Consider the following 20,124-nt stretch of genomic DNA (forward strand, 5'->3'; position numbering starts at 1 on the left):
GGTCACATAAATTTCCTTTGTGAAGGTAAGCATCCATCTCCAAGTTACACAGGAGAATGTCTTCATCATTCTTTGAGAAGGAGGGTGTATGCCACGATTAACTTCATTTTAGCCACAAATTTTCTTTCTCGAACTTCTTCCCAATTCCGTTAGCACTCCCTTCAAAATGTGATCTCGTCTTATCCTTATGCTCAGTCACATCTGAATCTGCTTTCCACACACACTGAATCAGATAGGGTACATCTTACCATGAAATCAGCATAATCATGTATATCTTCCGACAGTTTCACATTCAACAATTTATTGTTTTTCCCTTAACACATTCAAAAAGTTATATTCATTTATATGCGTCACACAAATAATATTCAATCAGGTATGTATTTTACTATTAAACTAAGAATAGCATCCACAATTGCTTTCAGGTTAATATAGTTCAAAAATTAACTCGTGCAGGTATTTTAGCACTACTCAAAGAAAATAAATGCATTTATAACAAGTGTATGTGATTACAATCACAAACAGGAATATCTAATTCCCAACAAATTTTGCAAACCAACAAATTAAGCATAATGTATTATTATCATAATTTCTCTTCACTTCTTCTTCTTCTTTTTTTTTTCTTTTTTTTTCAAACAGTGTGTAACTTGTGGTGATAGAAGTTCACCGGTTGACACAATTCACAACATTTTTTGTTATGCCCTTATCTTAACTCTACTGTATTCATTTGCAACATCACTTGATTCATTCTTTTAATCTCGGTATTTATGTCGCCATAAAAGTCTTCCTCTTGTGGTTCCACATTTCTTTCCTCATTCGTCACTTCATGCATTATCATAGTGTTGTTGGTTACCTTATTCAAACACACCGTCACTAAGGCTTTCAAGCAAGCCACCACTAAAACAATTGTCAATATAACTACTAAACCAACAAACAAGTCTGCTACTCCTCCAAATGTGTTTCCCAACCATGCAAAGGCACCTCCTTTTATATAATCGTGGTATCTTGCTCCCTCTTGTCCCACCTGTAGCCATCTGTAAGACATGTGAGCTACCCCTTGTATATGTTCATACCTATAACATAATTATATGTCAATGACATTCAACATTATATACCAAACTAACAAGCTTCCGAAAAGGTAAATAAAGAAAATCCCTTAATATGTAACAAATCAGATTATTTGTCTTACCCTGATCCCCCTATCTCCCAGGGTCGAACTAAATCCCTTAATCATGAGTGTAGTTGTGATACATTATCACTCATGCTGTATTAATATCAGTAGGTAATTGTATGTCATGTAGGCAAATAAATGTCACTATCCCAAGTAGGAATATCACATGTTGAAAATGTAATGTTTATCAATGCAAGGGGTGTTAAACTGTAATTCAAATGACTGTAAATCACGACTATCATTTATCTGCCACTGAATGTTCTGCTGGGCTGCTAGGTGCAGCCTCATTTTCTGTGGGACCGTCCTCCCTTGCCCCATGTGCTCGTTTGCAATGAGGCATGAATCCAACTTTCTACTTTGGGTCCATTTTTTGTTTCTATTCTTATCAATCTCCTATGGTTTATCAGTTCGTTCCAAAATACCGCAACCAAAGGTTTTAACCAAAGTTCTACCAAACTATTTCCAATGTGAACTCAAAATGCCAGTGAAACAATGATTCGAAGAATTAACTTCAAGGGGTCAATAAATTTATTCTATAACCAGATCTAATTTTTTCATCCAATAGTTTGCCTTGCCACATGTCATATTATTACACTTTAATAAACCTTCGAAAAATGTTTCCCATCTCAACAAATTTCCTTTTTTACAAATAGCCATGTGTAAATTACGTATTTAACTACAATTTCCTCTCAGTTTGTTTGGCCCAACTGGCCGCAAAAATGGCTGCCAACATGCAGTACCGTTTTTTATCTACCAAGCAAGTGCTCGTCCACACAAGACCTCTACCAAAATTTTGTTTGTAAAAAACAAATCTGGGATTTCTGATTACATGGATGCACCCTCTCAGGACATTTTCAGGCTGCTGTTAACAATCCACTACGATAAATTAATTCGTTTACCCTGTGTAAATTATGTATTCTGGGAAGTCAGTGTAAGACCTCTCCCAAATTTGACTAATTTTGTACTCCCACATTTTTTTTTTATGAAGCTCATATCCATAACTAGCTGTTATTCTCATATAAATTCTATCAAAAAATGGAATCCCAAGATTACTTCCAATTTTTACTATTAATGAATAGCTGCTCATAACTCAGCAAATCAAATCTTTATTCTCCATCTCCCTTGACAAAAGTGATAATTTTCATAATCAAATTATATTTCTATTTTTTATTTTACGAATTCTCTCTATGCGATCCCATTCACATGGAACTATCTATTTTCAGACAAGGCACACTGTCGGTGTCAACAATCTTGTAAGATTGATACACAAAACAACAACAAACACAAACATTGATACACAAAACACACACACACGCATGCATTATGCATATTTGTTTGCGTTGGAACCATTATTTACAGATCAGGATGGGTGTCAGTTTTTTATTTCAATTTCATAAAATTTGTCCTTCAATTTTATAAATGCTAATACACAAATGGACCAAAAAGTTTATTCTTAGAAAACCCCTATGATGTCACATTGAAATTACCCTTTCAGTTCCCACAATAATTTATCGAAATTTGACTACACGCCCATTTACATGTCAGTCGACCACTGACCTATCGATCATGCGGAACAATAGTCCGAAATTCCCACCTGATCATCATGTGACTCTTGTCACTTCGTTTCAAAAAATTTGCAACGCAATTGTTCCAAACTTTGTAAATTTAAAATTTCTGTGCCCAAAATAGAAGATCCAATTTTGGCATTTGATCAATTAATTATTAATTTGTTAACGAGCAAAAAGAAAAAATGAATCATTCTTGCTCCGAAAACTTTTCAGACACAAGAATCATCGACAGTTATTCATGTTTGTCCAGTAATCGAATCTGTTGAGGCCAATCATCATTTGGGATTTGCAGCAATGAAGGCCTAATCATTGTCTGAGGTGTACCGGTAAGCACTGGTACCCTTGATCTTGGTTTGTCCCATGAACTTGTCTTCCTGTTGACATACAGACATCTTCTTCTCCAATGTCCCATCTCTCCACACTTGAAACACCGGTTTCTGTCGTTGCCTGGTCTGTGCACCTGTGCACTTGTATTGCTGGGCTGCATCTCTACATCCCTGAGTTGCCACTGCAATCTCTCGTTATCTCCTGAAACACGAAAAAATTCTCTGTACCGTCCTTTTTGGGGAGACAAATGGGAATCAGATGGGACAACTGTCACTTCTACTCCTATTTTCGGGGGTAGTTGTGCACTTATCTCCTCCACTGTATCCTTTATCCTTTTTATTTTACTTTCTGGGTCCGTTATCCGTTCTTGCTGTTCCCGTTGTCTGGATTCACCATCCCAAAGATGGAATGCAGGCCAGTCTACCGTTAGATTCTGTCTCTTCCTGGCTCTCAATTTTTGTCCTAATCTTTCTAATTGACTTCGGTCAAATGTACCATCTCTTGGAAACTCCTTAGCATGTCCCTTTGTCCAGAAATACCAATTTTCAACCTCTCTAATAGCCTCTTCACCATAGCGGCCGTACATATAATATGTACAAGTACCTTTTTCTGGAATATCTGGTTGTCCCTGTGTATTTTTGCAGGTTCCATTCCCCATTCTGCCTGTATGTGAATAACACTCAGTATTTCCTCAATGTACCAGGTAGATTACTAGGATCTGCGCTTTGGAATACACCTGTACACACCTGTACTATATATACTGTAAATAAATCTACTGGGGTTTGTTCCACCTTTTATCAAAGTAGCATTGGATGTGTTGTAGCTTGTTCCTCTAAAGCTTCACTCGTACCGCCAGGAAGGATGTTCAGACGGTGATTTCCAGAGAATCTCTCTCACCTGTGGCTTTTGCACAACCCAATCTCACTGGTCAGTATTGTAGATGACCCAAATGGGTCAGTATGAAATGGGTGAATCCTCAGGTGTCCGCTCTGTCGAAGGGGAAATCACACAATGGTAACCGCACATATATATCTATATATAGGCTCACCACCTTGCTCACTTTTCCAAGGTTGTCTTCACATTGACAATACTAGGGCATGCCCGTACTATATCTATATCTAAAATTATATCCCCCCCCTCTATTTACATGAAATGGTTTGGTCCAAAGCGAACGGCTTGCGAGTACGGTGACAATCCCCCCCCTCTATTTACATGAAATGGTTTGGTCCAAAGCGAACGGCTTGCGGAGTTTGGTAAAGAAATCGCCATAGCGTGCACAAACGCGCAGGAAAGCGAAAGAATCGCAAATTAGTTTTAATTAGTTTTAAAACATAGTTTAACGCCAACATAGCGGCAACATAGTTTGCCAACGTGAAATAAATGAATACGCTCTCAAATGTGCCGTCCGAGGCAGAGTCTGTTCGGCACGTTCGGCACACGTGATAACTCGCTGCTCTCTGATTGGTTGAATCGTTTTTTGGACATAGCTCGGTAACTACTTGTCCGATTAATATGAAACCTTGAAAAGGCACATCCTCGGGTCCCCAGCAATATACCTGGCAAGTTTAAAGTATATCGGACCCGTGGTTGTCGAGAAACAGCGGTCACAGACAAACAAACAAACATACACACAGAGATTAGTGGAATTATAGATAGATCTCACAAAGATATCAAAGCTTCTTTCTTGAGACCGCATTTTGCTCAATCAATCAATTTATTCACTTAAATCAGTTCCATTATTCAATTTCAATTGATTTATCAATATTCATCAATAAATCAAATTACTCATTTTAGATGACTCCCTGCATAAGCCCCTTCCCCAATGATGTCAGGACAGATCCATCCATTGCCTGAGCGAAGATCATCGGTCGTCACCTCCGATCCCTACCTCATGCCAATTGACGAATCACTGTTCTGTACTAGGGTCATATCTGACATATTTTCAATAGTACCCAAACCCTCTTGGCAATCAAAATTTCGTAAAACTCCTGAAATGTTCTATGAACAAAACGATGATAAATTCATAATTTGCCAAGATTTTATTTATTTATTTATTATTAATTCATGCTAACATTTGGAACTCAATTGCTTGTAATACACAATTTATCCTATAGGGCTTGAAAGCTCTTTTCCAAGTTCGTGCAATCATTCTGCATTGAAGCCCGATGATGTCATTCATAATAATCATCATGATTTTATAATCCTCTCTCATAATCAACCAACAAGAACAGCACACATTTCCTGTAATTATCTCTCATACTCAACAAACAAGAACAGTACACATTTCCTGTAATTATCTCTCATAATCACCAAACAAGAACAGTACACATTTCCTGTAATTATCTCTCATACTCACCAAACAAGAACAGTACACATTTCCTGTAATTATCTCTCATAATCACCAAACAAGAACAGTACACATTTCCTGTAATTATCTCTCATAATCACCAAACAAGAACAGTACACATTTCCTGTAATTATCTCATAATCACCAAACAAGAACAGTACACATTTCCTGTAATTATCTCTCATACTCAACAAACAAGAACAGTACACATTTCCTGTAATTATCTCTCATACTCACCAAACAAGAACAGTACACATTTCCTGTAATTATCTCTCATAATCACCAAACAAGAACAGTACACATTTCCTGTAATTATCTCTCATAATCACCAAACAAGAACAGTACACATTTCCTGTAATTATCTCATAATCACCAAACAAGAACAGTACACATTTCCTGTAATTATCTCTCATACTCAACAAACAAGAACAGTACACATTTCCTGTAATTATCTCTCATACTCACCAAACAAGAACAGTACACATTTCCTGTAATTATCTCATAATCACCAAACAAGAACAGTACACATTTCCTGTAATTATCTCTCATAATCACCAAACAAGAACAGTACACATTTCCTGTAATTATCTCTCATAATCACCAAACAAGAACAGTACACATTTCCTGTAATTATCTCTCATAATCACCAAACAAGAACAGTACACATTTCCTGTAATTATCTCTCATAATCACCAAACAAGAACGGTACACATTTCCTGTAATTATCTCTCATAATCACCAAACAAGAACAGTACACATTTCCTGTAATTATCTCTCATAATCACCAAACAAGAACAGTACACATTTCCTGTAATTATCTCTCATAATCACCAAACAAGAACAGTACACATTTCCTGTAATTATCTCATAATCACCAAACAAGAACAGTACACATTTCCTGTAATTATCTCTCATACTCAACAAACAAGAACAGTACACATTTCCTGTAATTATCTCATAATCACCAAACAAGAACAGTACACATTTCCTGTAATTATCTCTCATAATCACCAAACAAGAACAGTACACATTTCCTGTAATTATCTCTCATACTCACCAAACAAGAACAGTACACATTTCCTGTAATTATCTCATAATCACCAAACAAGAACAGTACACATTTCCTGTAATTATCTCTCATAATCACCAAACAAGAACAGTACACATTTCCTGTAATTATCTCTCATAATCACCAAACAAGAACAGTACACATTTCCTGTAATTATCTCTCATACTCACCAAACAAGAACAGTACACATTTCCTGTAATTATCTCTCATAATCACCAAACAAGAACAGTACGCATTTCCTGTAATTATCTCTCATAATCACCAAACAAGAACGGTACACATTTCCTGTAATTATCTCTCATAATCACCAAACAAGAACAGTACACATTTCCTGTAATTATCTCTCATAATCACCAAACAAGAACAGTACACATTTCCTGTAATTATCTCTCATAATCACCAAACAAGAACAGTACACATTTCCTGTAATTATCTCTCATAATCACCAAACAAGAACAGTACACATTTCCTGTAATTATCTCATAATCATATATCATGACATACATGTCTTCAAAACATTGTATGACCAAGAGAAACTGAACGGAAAGAGTGAAAAGTAAAAAATAAAACTAACAAGTGCAGATACATTCAAAGTACACCGCCCCCATGCCAAATACTTAAATATCCGACAGCGCGGCATTGGGAGGGAGAGGTGTACGCTAATTGATTGATTAATTGTATAATTAAATCAATAAAAGATTATCACAAAATATTTTCTTAATCAATTGGCTAATAGCATAACTAAACCACTCGTGCTTCATCCAAAGATATATCTTTTAGGAATTTAATTAAATAAGTCCTTTATAAAAATTAAATAATTAATTGATTAATCAATAATTAATCAATAAATCAAAATATCCTTTTACTCATATCACTTGGTCACTGTCATGTCCAAATATCAGACCAACAACTATTTTTGAGATCACCATAGGCCAAAGTCAACAACAATTTCAAATTTCTAAAATCCTCAACTTTCATCTGATTGACTTGAAATTTGAATGGGATTTACATATCAGCAAACTGAATTCAATCAACAACTATTTTTGAGATCAACATAGGCCAAAGGCAACAACAATTTCAAATTTCTAAAATCCTCAACTTTCATCTGATTGACTTGAAATTTGAATGGGATTTACATATCAGCAAACTGAATTCAACCAACAACTATTTTTATTCAACTTAGGCCAAAGTCAACAACAATTTCAAATTTCTAAAATCCTCAACTCTCATCTGATTGACTTGAAATTTCAATGGGATTTAAATATCAGTCAACTAGTTCAACCAACAACTATTTTATTCCACATAGGCCAAAAGTCAACAACAATTTCAAAATCCTCAATTTCCATCCGATTTACTTGACATTCGAATGGGATTTAAATATCAGTCAACTCGTTCAACCCACAACTATTTTATTCCACATAGGCCAAAAGTCAACAACAATTTCAAAAATCCTTAATTTTCATTCGATCGCCATCTTTCACAATAATTCTGGAACAGCATCAGATGGCGTTGTCTGTCATTAATTTATATGTTAATCGAACGAGCTTTAGGTGTTATAAGAAATGGCGGGAAAATTTTCGGGAAAATTTTTTTTTCCTCTCCTCCACCCTTTTTTTTTTTTTCTTACCTTGGACCCACGGCTTTCGTCCTACACAATTCCGTTTAATTTGTCTAAATCCAACTCGCCGTTTCAAAGATATAAGCCGTTTTGTCGCGGTATCATAAATTGGAATGGGGGAAAAGATATATATATATATTTCCATTGTCCGTTTCCTCTCCTCCGCCAAGTGAGTCGCCCGCTTTGAGCGGGCAACTCAAGGGTACTTTTGGAAGTGCAAACGAGTGTACCCGATTGTACACGTGTACGGGCCTTACAGGACTTGGAAGCAAATGGTCGCATGGTGCACTCATGGTCCATTTGCTCTTAGTACATGGTAAGGCTTCTAATAACCAGCGTATTCGTGCGACCGCACGTGCGACTACGTACCCCTGTCGGTGTTTGTTAATTTAAGTCCCCTACATCGTGTTTTGCTTGGCTCTCAGTTTTTCCCTTCTACACCGAACGTAATACTCTCTGTCTAACGTTTTAAATCCCCACCCCACCCCACCCCCCCCCCAAAAAAAAAAAAACACTTATTTTTCCTTTCTCCACGTGTGCCGTTGTCTCATCCTGTGCTTTCTGTCCAGGTGTATCGCGGTGCTTTTCGCCCCACCCCCATTATCTCCTTGCCATCCACCTTTTGCCCTGTTCACGTGACTCGTGGTGGTCCCTCTCGGCCCTCCCCCCGTTGGTATTTTGTGCATATAAGATTGTTCACGGTTCTGTTTAAATATTATTTTAAATATGTTTAACCTTTCCCCTTCAGTGGTTTATTCAGTGGTATATTACAACACGCTGTTTTTCTTCCTATTTAAAAGGCTTTTCTCAATTTCCTCTCCAACTCATTCCACGTCAAAAAAAAGAAATTCAATATCTTATACGTCTCCCTCACTACATGGTCTAAATTCACATTCATTCCATCCCTCCTCCATCGTTCTGAATCGGATTGCTAACTTGAAAATCACAACAAACCCAATTTGTTATCAATGTTCGTCTTTCATTAATCATCCACTTTCTAAACTCCCCTCTTGCCCCTCCCCTCCAAATCCCCCCCCTTGCACCTACACTCCTAAACTACCCCCTTTCCCCTCCACTCTTAAACGCCCCCCTTGCCCCTCCACTCCTGAACTCCCCCCTTGCCCCTCCCCTCCAAATCCCCCCCCTTGCCCCTCCACTCCTGAACTCCCCCCTTGCCCTTCCCCTCATAAACTCCCCCCTTGCCCCTCCCCTCCTAAACTCCCGCCTCGCTCCTCCCCTTCAAAACTCCCCCCCAACTCCTCCCATTCAAATCTCCCCCCAATACCATTCCTATCAAATTCTCCCTCCTCCCCCCTCCTCAAAGTTGCCTCCTCCCCACCTCGTCTCCCTTCTATCTCATGCCTCCACCCCCCCCCCCCAACCTTCTACTGTCCCATGCCCCCCCTCAAACAACCCCTCACTCTGCCTCATCCCTTCACCACCAAACCTTTCATCCTCCTCATCCTTCCCTTTTTTGGAACTCTTCTGTAATCTCTGACACACTATCAACTGCTCTCCCTACCTCCCCCTCTCATCCTTCATCTTACCCTACTCCTCCCCTCCCCTGTCCTGTACCCGATGCTCCCCCTCTCTCTTCTTTAACGGTATGGACCTCAAACATCCGGGGCCTTCGCTCAAACCTGACTGATCTCTCCATACAGGTTGCTTCTGACAATCCAGACTTGATCTGCTTAACAGAGACTTTCCTCCTTCAAGATGTCTCTGATTCCTCAATATCTCTTCCTGGTTACTCCCTCTTCCGGTATGATAGACCTGAGCCTCGTCCTGGTGGTGGGGTGGCTATCTTTATCAAAAACTCTCTTCCTCATTCTCCTTGCACTGCCCTCTCTCCTCCTCACCCCCAGGAGTACCTCTGGCTACGGCTTCCTCTCCACTCCCACCTTTTGTTCATATGTGTTCTGTACCGTCCCCCAAACAGTGATGACTCAATTTGCATTTCACTCTCTGACAACATGGACCAACTTCTATCCACTCATCCCAACTCTCTCTTCCTCATATGTGGTGACTTCAACTGTCATCATGCCACCTGGTTGGGTGTGGGTTCCTCTCTCACCAGTCATGTAACCTCAGCAAAGGACTTCTGTGACTCACTGGGATTGACACAATCTGTCAATTTCCTGACCCAGATCTCAGCCAATGGAGTTTCTTCTCTTCTAGATTTGGTTATGACAAACTTCCCTGCTAATGTCTGCTGCTCTTCTTCTGCTCCAATCGGTTCTTCTGATCATGTGCTTGTCAAAGTGGACATCTCTCTGGCCATTCTCAGAGAGCCTCCTCAGCGTCGAAGAGTCTGGCATTTCACTCAGGCCGACTGGGACGGGCTTCAAGCAGCCATCAATCGTCTGGATTGGTCTCCCATCTCCACTGCCTCTGACATCAATTCTTCCTGGGAATTCTTCCTAAGCAAACTGATCTCTCTCATGCACAGATTTATCCCATCTCGTCTTCAGTTGTCTTACCCTTCCTCCCGTCCATGGTACACCGAATCTTGTGGTGAGGCAGTTGCCCTGAAACAACTTGCCTTTGCCTCTTGGAAGGCTAATCCAACTGAAGGCAATCTCAGTTCCTTCCACCAAGCTCGGAACAAGTGTGTGTCTACCCTCAGGAGTGCCAGGAAGCACTATCTCTCCTCACTCAAGAACGAACTCTCAAACCTGTCTCCTTCCTCCAAATCCTGGTGGCGTCTGGTCAAATCCGTTTCTGGTGTTTGTTTCCCCTCCATCCCCTCCCTTACCTCAAATGGCCACACAGTTGACATCGCACGTGACAAAGCCGAATGCCTCAACTCTGTGTTTGCCTCAAAATCTTTAGTCCCAAACCCATCTCTCTCTGTTCCCACCTTTCCCAGTCGAACCCAACTGCTCCTGGACTCTGTGTCCTTCTCTCCTGACAAGGTGGAGGAGTTTTTGTCTAACCTCGACTCTGATTCTGCAACTGGACCAGACGGCATCAGCCCACGGGTCCTAAAATCCTGCTCTGCCGCTCTATCTCACCCTCTCTCTGTTCTTTTCACCCTATCTTTTGCTCAAGGTCATCTGCCAGCATCCTGGAAATCAGCAAACATTACCGCTTTACACAAAAAAGGTGCAAAAACAGATCCTTTTAACTACAGACCAATCAGCCTGCTCCCAATTATCAGCAAAGTCATGGAATCCATCATTGCTTCGGATATGAAATCTTTCCTCTTCTCCAATGACTTGATCTCTGATCATCAATTTGGATTCAGACCAGGTCACTCTACTCTGGACATGCTGCTTCTCCTGTCTCAACAATGGATGGAGGTCCTCAACGCCAAACAGGAAATCAGAGCTGTCTCCCTCGACATATCACGTGCCTTCGATACGGTCTGGCACCCAGCTCTGCTCACCAAACTCTACTCCTATGGTATCCATGGAAATCTCCATGCATGGCTTGCGGACTTCCTCTCTGGTCGTAGTCAACGTGTGGCCCTGAATGGATTTCTCTCATCTCCCCTTCCTGTTCAGGCTGGAGTTCCCCAAGGCAGTGTGCTGGGCCCTGTGCTTTTTCTGGTCTTTATCAATGATCTCTCCGACTCTCTGGAAAATCCTCTCTATCTCTTTGCTGATGACTCCACTCTCTGCCGCTCCATTCCTCTTCCCTCAGATCGGCAGTCTGCAGCCTCCTCACTCTCTGAAGACCTGGACAAAATCACAGACTGGTCAAACAAGTGGAACATGTCTTTCAATCCTGACAAATCTCACACTCTTACTATGTCTCTCCAAAAAGATCGACTGGACAACCCCCTCCCATCTACTTTCTCAACAATCCTCTCCAAGAAGTTCTGTCGCTCAAGCTTTTGGGTCTCACTATCTGCCATGATCTTTCTTGGGAAAACCACATTTCCAAGCTGGCCTGCAAAGCCAGTCGCCGACTGGGCATCCTCCGTCGTGCGAAGTCCTTCCTTGGCACACCTGAGCTCCTCACCACGTACAAGGCTTTCATCCGCAGCTCAATGGAATACTGCTCTCCCCTCTGGGCTGGTGCTCCTGCCTCACACCTAGCTCGTCTTCACGCTGTTGAAGGCAAAGCATTCAGAATCATTGGAATCTCCCGTGATGAAGCTAACTCCAAGGGCCTCTCACTCACTCACCGCAGGCAGGTTGGTGGTCTTTCCGTCTTCTACCGACTCCTCTCCGGCCTTGCTCCCCCAGCTCTCTCTGTGCTCTGTCCCCCAAATATTCCTACAGGTCGCACAAGATCTGCCAGCAAGCCTCTGATGGTTAAACTGCCGAAATCTCGGCTCTCTGCTCACCTTCACTCCTTCATTCCTCTTTTCTCCCGCCTCTGGAACAAACTCCCACACTCCCTTCAATCCCACTCCTCCCTCCAGGTCTTTAAAACAGCTGTTCACCACCATCTCTTATCTTCCCCCATCCAAAACCTTGATCTTTTCTACCCCCACTAATTCACCCCAGATCCACCTTGTTTGTAATTCCAACTTCTTTCCTGGTAGTCCTGGCAGTGTCCATATGTTTTATGCCTCTCCCACCCCCTTTCCCATGCCTCCCCCCCAAAGCCCTCTCCCTCCCACAGATCTCTTGATGTCTCCATGTCTCTCGGTTCCTGCTCTAAAATGTTGTGTTTGTGTCCTTCCCCCTCTCTCCCCATCTTGTCTACCGCTCCCGATGTTATTTGTTCTATTTGTCGGTTATGTGTCGGTTTGTCGGTTTGTCTTTCTGTGTGATAAATGTTCGCTCTTTCACGAGCCTCGATCTTGTATACAAAAAAAAAAAAAAAATCTTTACAAAGACGCAGTCTTAATTACACAGCCGAATGCAGGCAAACATTCGCTTCGCGCACATCAGTGGCGCATTTCTTCGTGGCGCGTGTCAGAAGAATTACACAGCGCAGGAAATATACGTATTTACAGAAATCGTTAAAAAAAAACTCGGATAATCGCTAAAATCGTTGTGGCCGGTGTACCATCCGTGATATTTATTTGCTCATTCACTATTCCTGATTCGTCATCAAGGATCTCCATCATCACACAGCGTACTTAATTCCGCATTTTAATGAGAATTCAACAGGATTTTACGACTCAAAGGAAAAAGAACGAGCAGACATTTTGCAGGACGATCGTTACAAAAATCGTTACATATATTAAAGTATTTATAATGTCGACAAAAATCATATCTTAATTCTTACAAAAATTGGTTCTTTTGCATAAATCACAGTACCGGGAGAACCAGCTCAAAAAATGGATCTTTGTGTTTATACAGCACCCTAGTAATTGGTTCTTTGTGTTTATTAATTACACAGCACCCTAGTAATTGGTTCTTTGTGTTTATTAATTACACAGCACCCAGGCGCCGCTCATATGGATCTTTGTGTTTCTTAATTACACAGCACCTGAGCAAAAGGGTCTCATCTACATTTTCCTTATCAGGGCTTCCGTGCACCAATAGTGCATGGAGAAGCCCAAACACCACATCCTCCATGTATATACAGAATAACTATTCCCACGTTCGTACATCATACTGGACAAGAACAAGAACATGCTTACCTTTCAGAAAGATCTTGTCGGTGTCCAATTGATCAGCTTACGGTAGCCACCAAATTGTTCGGGAATGTTAAAGGACTCAGGAGGCTCCGATATGACCAAACAGCTTTTACAAAAGCAATGCTTTATTAACTAATAGTTCACTTGTTTCAAATAATAATAACTACAGTACTCAATGGATTTGGTAATTCAAGTCGTTGGTTCTTCTTCTTCCCTGGCCTTCTGCGCTGTCCTCGTTCCGTACTCGTTCGTTCCGTTGGGCAGAGATTCTGATGACAAGTGTGTTGACTCAAAGTATGTTCTCGTTTATATGGGCACCGCCGCGCTAATCCTCTCTCCGCTAAATGCTCCGAGGTCATCCACGCTCGCCCCCCTGCTGGGGAGTTCCTTCACCCTCTTTGCATCCCGATGTCCAAAACAATAGTACGGGCTTGGGAATGTGTGTTAGCCTGGGGTCGTGATAAGGTGAACAAAAGAACTCCCAGGTTCCATGTTCTGAGATACATTCCTGACATTTTTACGAACCACCTGGACTACCTGCTCCGTTACTAGTCCCAACCAATGAGTTACACTTCCACACCCCCGTCGCACAGCGTAGCGAAAGGGGGACTATAGCTTTCCCCTCCGTCCGTGTGTGCGTGCGTGTTCGCGTGCGTGCGTGTGGGCGTGCGTGCGTGCATGCGTGCGTAAGCGAAGGACCGCATTCAAATTTGGTGTGTGGGTGCAACCCACGTCAAAATCCAAGATGGCCGCCGCCATGTATGTCTGATGCCATGTATGTCTGATGCCATGTATGTCTTAACCTTGTGAGATGAATATCTTGAAAAATAAGCGAAGTACCAACTTCTAATCTGGTGTGTGGGTGTATCTAGGCATAAGGAAGAAAGCTTTTGAAAATTGGGTCGCCACGTCAAAATCCAAGATGGCCACCGCCATGTATGTCTGAACCTTGTGAGATGAATATCTTGAAAAATAAGCGAAGTACCAACTTCTAATTTGGTGTGTGGGTGTATCTCGGCATAAGGAAGAACGCTTATTGAAAATTGGGTCGCCACGTCAAAATCCAAGATGGCCGCCACCATATATATATGTCTGAAACTTGTGAGCGAAATATCTCGAAAAATAAGCGACGTACCAACTGCTAATCTGGTGTGTGAGTGTATCTAGGCACAAGGAAGAACGCTCTTTAAAATTGGGTCGCCACGTCAAAATCCAAGATGGCCGCCGCCATGTATGCCTGAACCTTGTGAGATGAATATCTTGAAAACTAAGCGAAGTACCAACTTCTAATTTTGTGTGTGGGTGTATCTCGGCATAAGGAAGAACGCTATTGTAAATTGGGTCACCACGTCAAAATCCAAGATGGCCGCCACCATATATATGTCTGCAACTTGTGAGCGTAATATCTTGAAAAATAAGCAAAGTACCAACTTCTAATCTGGTGTTTGGGTGTATCTCGGCACAAGGAAGAACGCTATTGTAAATTGTGTCGCCACGTCAAAATCCAAGATGGCCGCCGCCATGTATGTCTGAACCTTGTGAGTGGAATATTCATATCATAGCATGTTTTCTGCGTCTTCCACTTTGTCAACTCGCATCACTTCACCGACGGGGGACCTAGGCGTAACGCTTGTTTTCTATGTTCACGCTTGATGGGATCATCAGGTCGTATGTGAGCAATCTGTCCTTGTTCTCAATTCTCACTTTTGGTTCATGTTTCCATTTTTCTGGAGCTTGAATATTGATCTTTCTGCAGATGTGCCAGTGGATCACTCGACATACGTTGTTGTGTCTTTGGGTGTACAGCTGCTCTGACAAGTTTTTTTTTTTACATCCCGATAGGATGTGGGTAATGCTTTCTGTTTCTACCTTGCTGAATCTACACTTGTCTGATTGTCCCCCGTCGCACGGGGGACTATGGTTTTCCCCTCCATGCGTGTGTGCGTGCGTCCGTGCTTGCGAACGTGCGTGCGTGCGTCTGTCCGTGCGTAAGCGAAGGACCGAATTCTAATTTGGTGTGTGGGTGCAATGCACGTCAAAATCCAAGATGGCCGCCGCCATGTATGTCTGACACCATGTATGTCTGAACCTTGTGAGTGGAATATCTTGAAAAATAAGCGAAGTACCAACTTCTAATCTGGTGTGTGGGTGTATCTACGCATAAGGGAGAACGCTATTAAAAATTGGGTCGCCACCTCAAAATGCAAGATGGCCGCCTTGCGTCTTCCACTTTGTCAACTCACTCACTTCAACGACAGGGGACCTAGGCGTAACGCTTGTTGACTCAGTCCTGCCATCCTTTTAAAGCTATTCATGGTAGTGTCCCTGTTCTTGGGTGTTTGTAATGGTTTGTCCCACGTCCCAATTGAGCTGACCTCGTCTTCGCCATTCCAGTGATTATTCTTCGTTTATCCCCATTCGGACGTTTAAACGGAGGTGGATACATTATCATTCTCCCAGTTGTCAGTGTATATCTGTTGGTATTTAACTATATATATATATATATATATATATATATATATATATATATATATATATATATATATATATATATATATATATATATATATATATATATATATATATATATATTAATATATATATATATATATTAATATATATATATATATATTAATATATATATATTATATATATATATATATATATATATATATATATATATATATATATATATATATATATATATAAATATAATGTAATTGCGGCTGTTTCGGTTGCATGCGTGCCATCTTCTATTTGCACTTTTCTTCGGAAAAATTTTTCTCGGTGGGTTAGGGATACCTTTATGTGTGATTTGCTGCCTTTACATTTTCCGTACAAATTTGATTCTGTAATCTGTTGAACTTTTCACCTACTCAGCCAATCCTACCATTGTATTGTCACTCTGTGTACTTGGTTGGGCTCCATCAGACTGCTCCCTCCTCCTCGTCTAGGCACGTGCATTCTTGGGATGCATTGATTTTTGTGGAACATTTTGTGAATGGTGAGGAGCTTCCTTGTTTTGATAACCAGTTTATTTATTTATTTCCCATTGTGGCCAGTTTATTATACCATAGTTGTATTGTAACACTGGTACTACAAGTTGGAAAACTACCAACGCGTCCCATTCTGTCCCAATCGTACCCGTCACACCCATTATCTACAGTATTATTGTGCTCATCTCGTCTGTGGAAGTTGAGAATGTTCTGGCCAATCTTTACCCTTCTTTGGCAGTGGGCCCAGATGACATCATTGCACTTGTTCTCAAATTATGCTCTTCATTGTTGTTTCCTCTTTGTCTGCCATATTCATTCTCCTTTCCCCACCTCTAATTAGGCTGGAAGTCAGCAAACATCACTCCCCTCAACACGACTCTACCAATTATGGGCTCATGAATTTGCTTCCAATTACTGTACAACCAAAGTCATGGAATCCATCATTGCAGCTGATGTGCAGTGTTTCCTGTTTTCAAACAACCCCTGATCCCTGTCCATCACTTTTCATTCCATCCTGGCCACTCAACTCTGTACTGCTGTTGCTTCTCTTTCAGCAATGGATGGAGGTGCTCGATCTCAATCAAGAGGTTAGAACCAGAGAAGAGATAGACGCCATCTCTGCAATCCATGGGCACATCTTGGAAATTTTACACACCTTGCTTGCAAAGCTCTTTGCCTGTTGCATAGAATCCCTACATTCCTGACATCTTCCACTCGCGTAGTCAACGTGTTGCCGTCAATGGAGCCATTTCCTCCCTTCTACCAATGCAGGCTGGAGTTCCCCGAAGCAGTGTTCTGTGCCAGGCTTGTTCCTCATGTCCATAAATGATCTCTATGATGCTCTGAAAAACCCAGTTCATTTTTGCATACAATTCCACATTGTGCCATACAGTACCCATAATTCCATATTGTGTTGCTGGGCAGACAGCAGCTGCATCACTCTGTTGTTCTGGAATTTATTACACTCTGGTCTGATAAATGGAACTTGCCCTTCCATCTTGGGAAAATCTCACCGTATCATGCTGTCGCTTGAGAATGATTGTCAAATTTACCCATCTATGTATTTTCCTGGTCATCCACTGAAAGAGGTTCACTCTGTTGAATTTATAGGCCTCGCCATCAGCCATGACCTCTCCTGGGCCAAACAAGTCACAAAGTTGGCCTCAAAGGCCAGCCACAGATTGCACATTCTATATTGATCCAAGTCTTTCTTTGGTAAATCAGAGCTATACACAGTATTCAAGGCCTTCATCCATAAATGATTAGAGAACTGCCCTCCCCTATGAGTTGGTGCACCAGCTTCACATATATCTATCCTACATTCCGTGGGATCTTGAGCGTCATTACGTCTATGATGTCATTACGACAGCTGACTCCACCAACCGACATTTAAATTTACTCGTTTACCCACTCACTATGGGAATGGCAGGAAGGGTCATTCCTCTTTGGGGTATATAGATTACAGTCGATCTATGGTCGGGTCTCAAGAACATTGGGTGTGTGTTCATTTACCAAGGTTCGTGTGGAGAGATCGCCAAGTGGTTTAAACATTCGAGCAAGCACTCCATTCAAAACCGTTAAGGAACGGCTGGCTTGGTAAGCGCTAGCTAGCTACTCGGTAAATGAGCACACCTCCAACCCTTGTGGGGTATATAGATTACAGTAGATCTTCGCTCAGTTCTGTAAGTAAAACTTACCTCACGGATGTCGGGATTCCTCCAAATTTCTTTGTTTAATGCTATAAGTAGCATTAGCGACTGTTTGAAAAGCTAATCATGTGTGTTTGTGGTTTATAATATTTTACAAGCCCGGCTGTTAGACTTTCGGTCTTGTTTACATTTAAACATTGCCCCCACATTCGCTGTTCCAACTTTCGCTGCATTTTCCAGGAATGTATCCCCCCCAGATGTCGGGGTCTGTGTGTACTTTCAGTTATTATTTTGGAATCTAAAAGTGGGGCACGTGTTGTGACATGAAACTTTGTGATGAGGACCAATAATTTTATGTGTGCATTTGAGTGACAATAGATTGGATGGTATTGATCAGTGTTTTCAACAGATTGTTGGTTCACAAGTGGATGAAAGTGGAAAGTGGTGGACTCATTGTTTAACCATATCACTGAATGCTGGTGTCTAAATACCCATATCGCTATTTGTCATGGGTGTGTGTTCAGGACCGTGGTGGAGGCAAGTCGGGCAAGGGGCGCGTAGGCCAGTCGCCGAGCGCGGGACCACCGGGCAGCGGCAGCCTGCGGCCAGCTTTACAAAGCGGTGCACGTCGGAGGAGGACTCGTTGTCGGCGCTGCGAGGCGTGTGTGCGTTCTGAGTGTGGAGAGTGCACCTTTTGCAAGGACATGAAAAAATTTGGTGGTCCCGGAAAGATGAAGCAGTCATGCATCCAGAGGCAGTGTTATGCGGTGAGTAATTGACATCATCATTTGTCATCTCTTTTTTTCCTTCACAAATTTTTATGAATTATTATTATTCTTTTGCTTTTTTATCCCCCTCGCCTCCTCCCCACCCACCACCATCGGAAAGGGATTTCATTTTCATGTCCTTTCACCTCACCTCGATTCTTCCAGCTTGATCGACATTTTTTTGTATTAGTGTTGCTAACATTGATGCTTTCCTCCAATCTCACTGTCCTTCAGCCAATTTTGCCTAATACTGCCGTATGTCGAGTGTGTGGAGAAGCGGGAAAGGAGGACACTGCAGAAGGAGATGAAGAAAGGTTCAACATTTCACTGATGGAGTGTTCCATCTGCAATGAGATAGTACACCCTGCTTGCATCAAGGTTACTGCAAATTTGTATTTACTTCTCCACTATTCCTGGTTTAAGTACTGCACACTCTGTTAATTTACTGCACTTTCAACCATGGCGTCCGGTTATTCCGTTCGACTGTACATACTTTGTGTCCTCACAAACAATTTTGTGCACACTCTGAGCAGGTTTGGACTCTCAGTTTCCTGTGAGATATTTGGGGATGGGACAGGGGCACCAGGGCTGAGAGGATTGCAATAATTGTTTTGTTTGCTTTTACAGGTCGATGACACTGAGGGTGTTGTCAATGACGAGCTTCCAAATTGCTGGGAATGTCCGAAGTGCAACCAGGAAGGGAAAAGAGGAAAGGTTTGTGATGTACCTCACCAAATTCATGGTCTCGTTCATATTTATTACCTCTTAGTCTGGTTACCTTTGCCACCAAAGGTGGATGGAGGTTATGTTTTCGCCCCTGTCTGTTTGTCCGTTTGTGAACAAAATATCTCAAAAAGTTGTGGACGGATTCGGACGAAATTTGGTAGAGATGTAGCATATGTGACAAAGACGAAATGATTAACTTTTGGTGAAGATTTGGGTTCGGATCCGGGTACTAGAATTTTAAAGTGATTCTTCACCATTGGGAGATGGGGCCAAAAACGATACATAGCAGGATATCTCAAAAAGTTGTGGACGGATTTGGACGAAACTTGGTGGACCGGTTGGGTGTC

At 41.6% G+C, this 20,124-nt stretch overlaps 1 protein-coding gene across 3 annotated transcripts in view; it reads left to right on the forward strand.

Annotated features, from left to right (window-relative positions):
- Window positions 1–20,124, forward strand: part of LOC137429548 (F-box/LRR-repeat protein 19) — a 248,856-nt gene that overhangs the window by 53,252 nt on the left and 175,480 nt on the right. For all 3 annotated transcript variants that reach the window (XR_013623757.1, XM_078779567.1, XM_078779568.1), the window contains exons 2-4: window positions 18,809–19,051; window positions 19,286–19,429; window positions 19,679–19,765. Coding sequence is in view for 2 of the 3 variants with exons in the window: in XM_078779567.1 (XP_078635693.1) it covers window positions 18,809–19,051; window positions 19,286–19,429; window positions 19,679–19,765 (474 nt within the window). In the remaining variant the exon portion in view is untranslated. The remainder of the gene's footprint in view (window positions 1–18,808; window positions 19,052–19,285; window positions 19,430–19,678; window positions 19,766–20,124) is intronic.

This window comes from Myxine glutinosa, chromosome 6 (genome assembly GCF_964187855.1).
Source record: "Myxine glutinosa chromosome 6, kmMyxGlut1.1, whole genome shotgun sequence".
NCBI classification, from domain to species: domain Eukaryota; kingdom Metazoa; phylum Chordata; class Myxini; order Myxiniformes; family Myxinidae; genus Myxine; species Myxine glutinosa.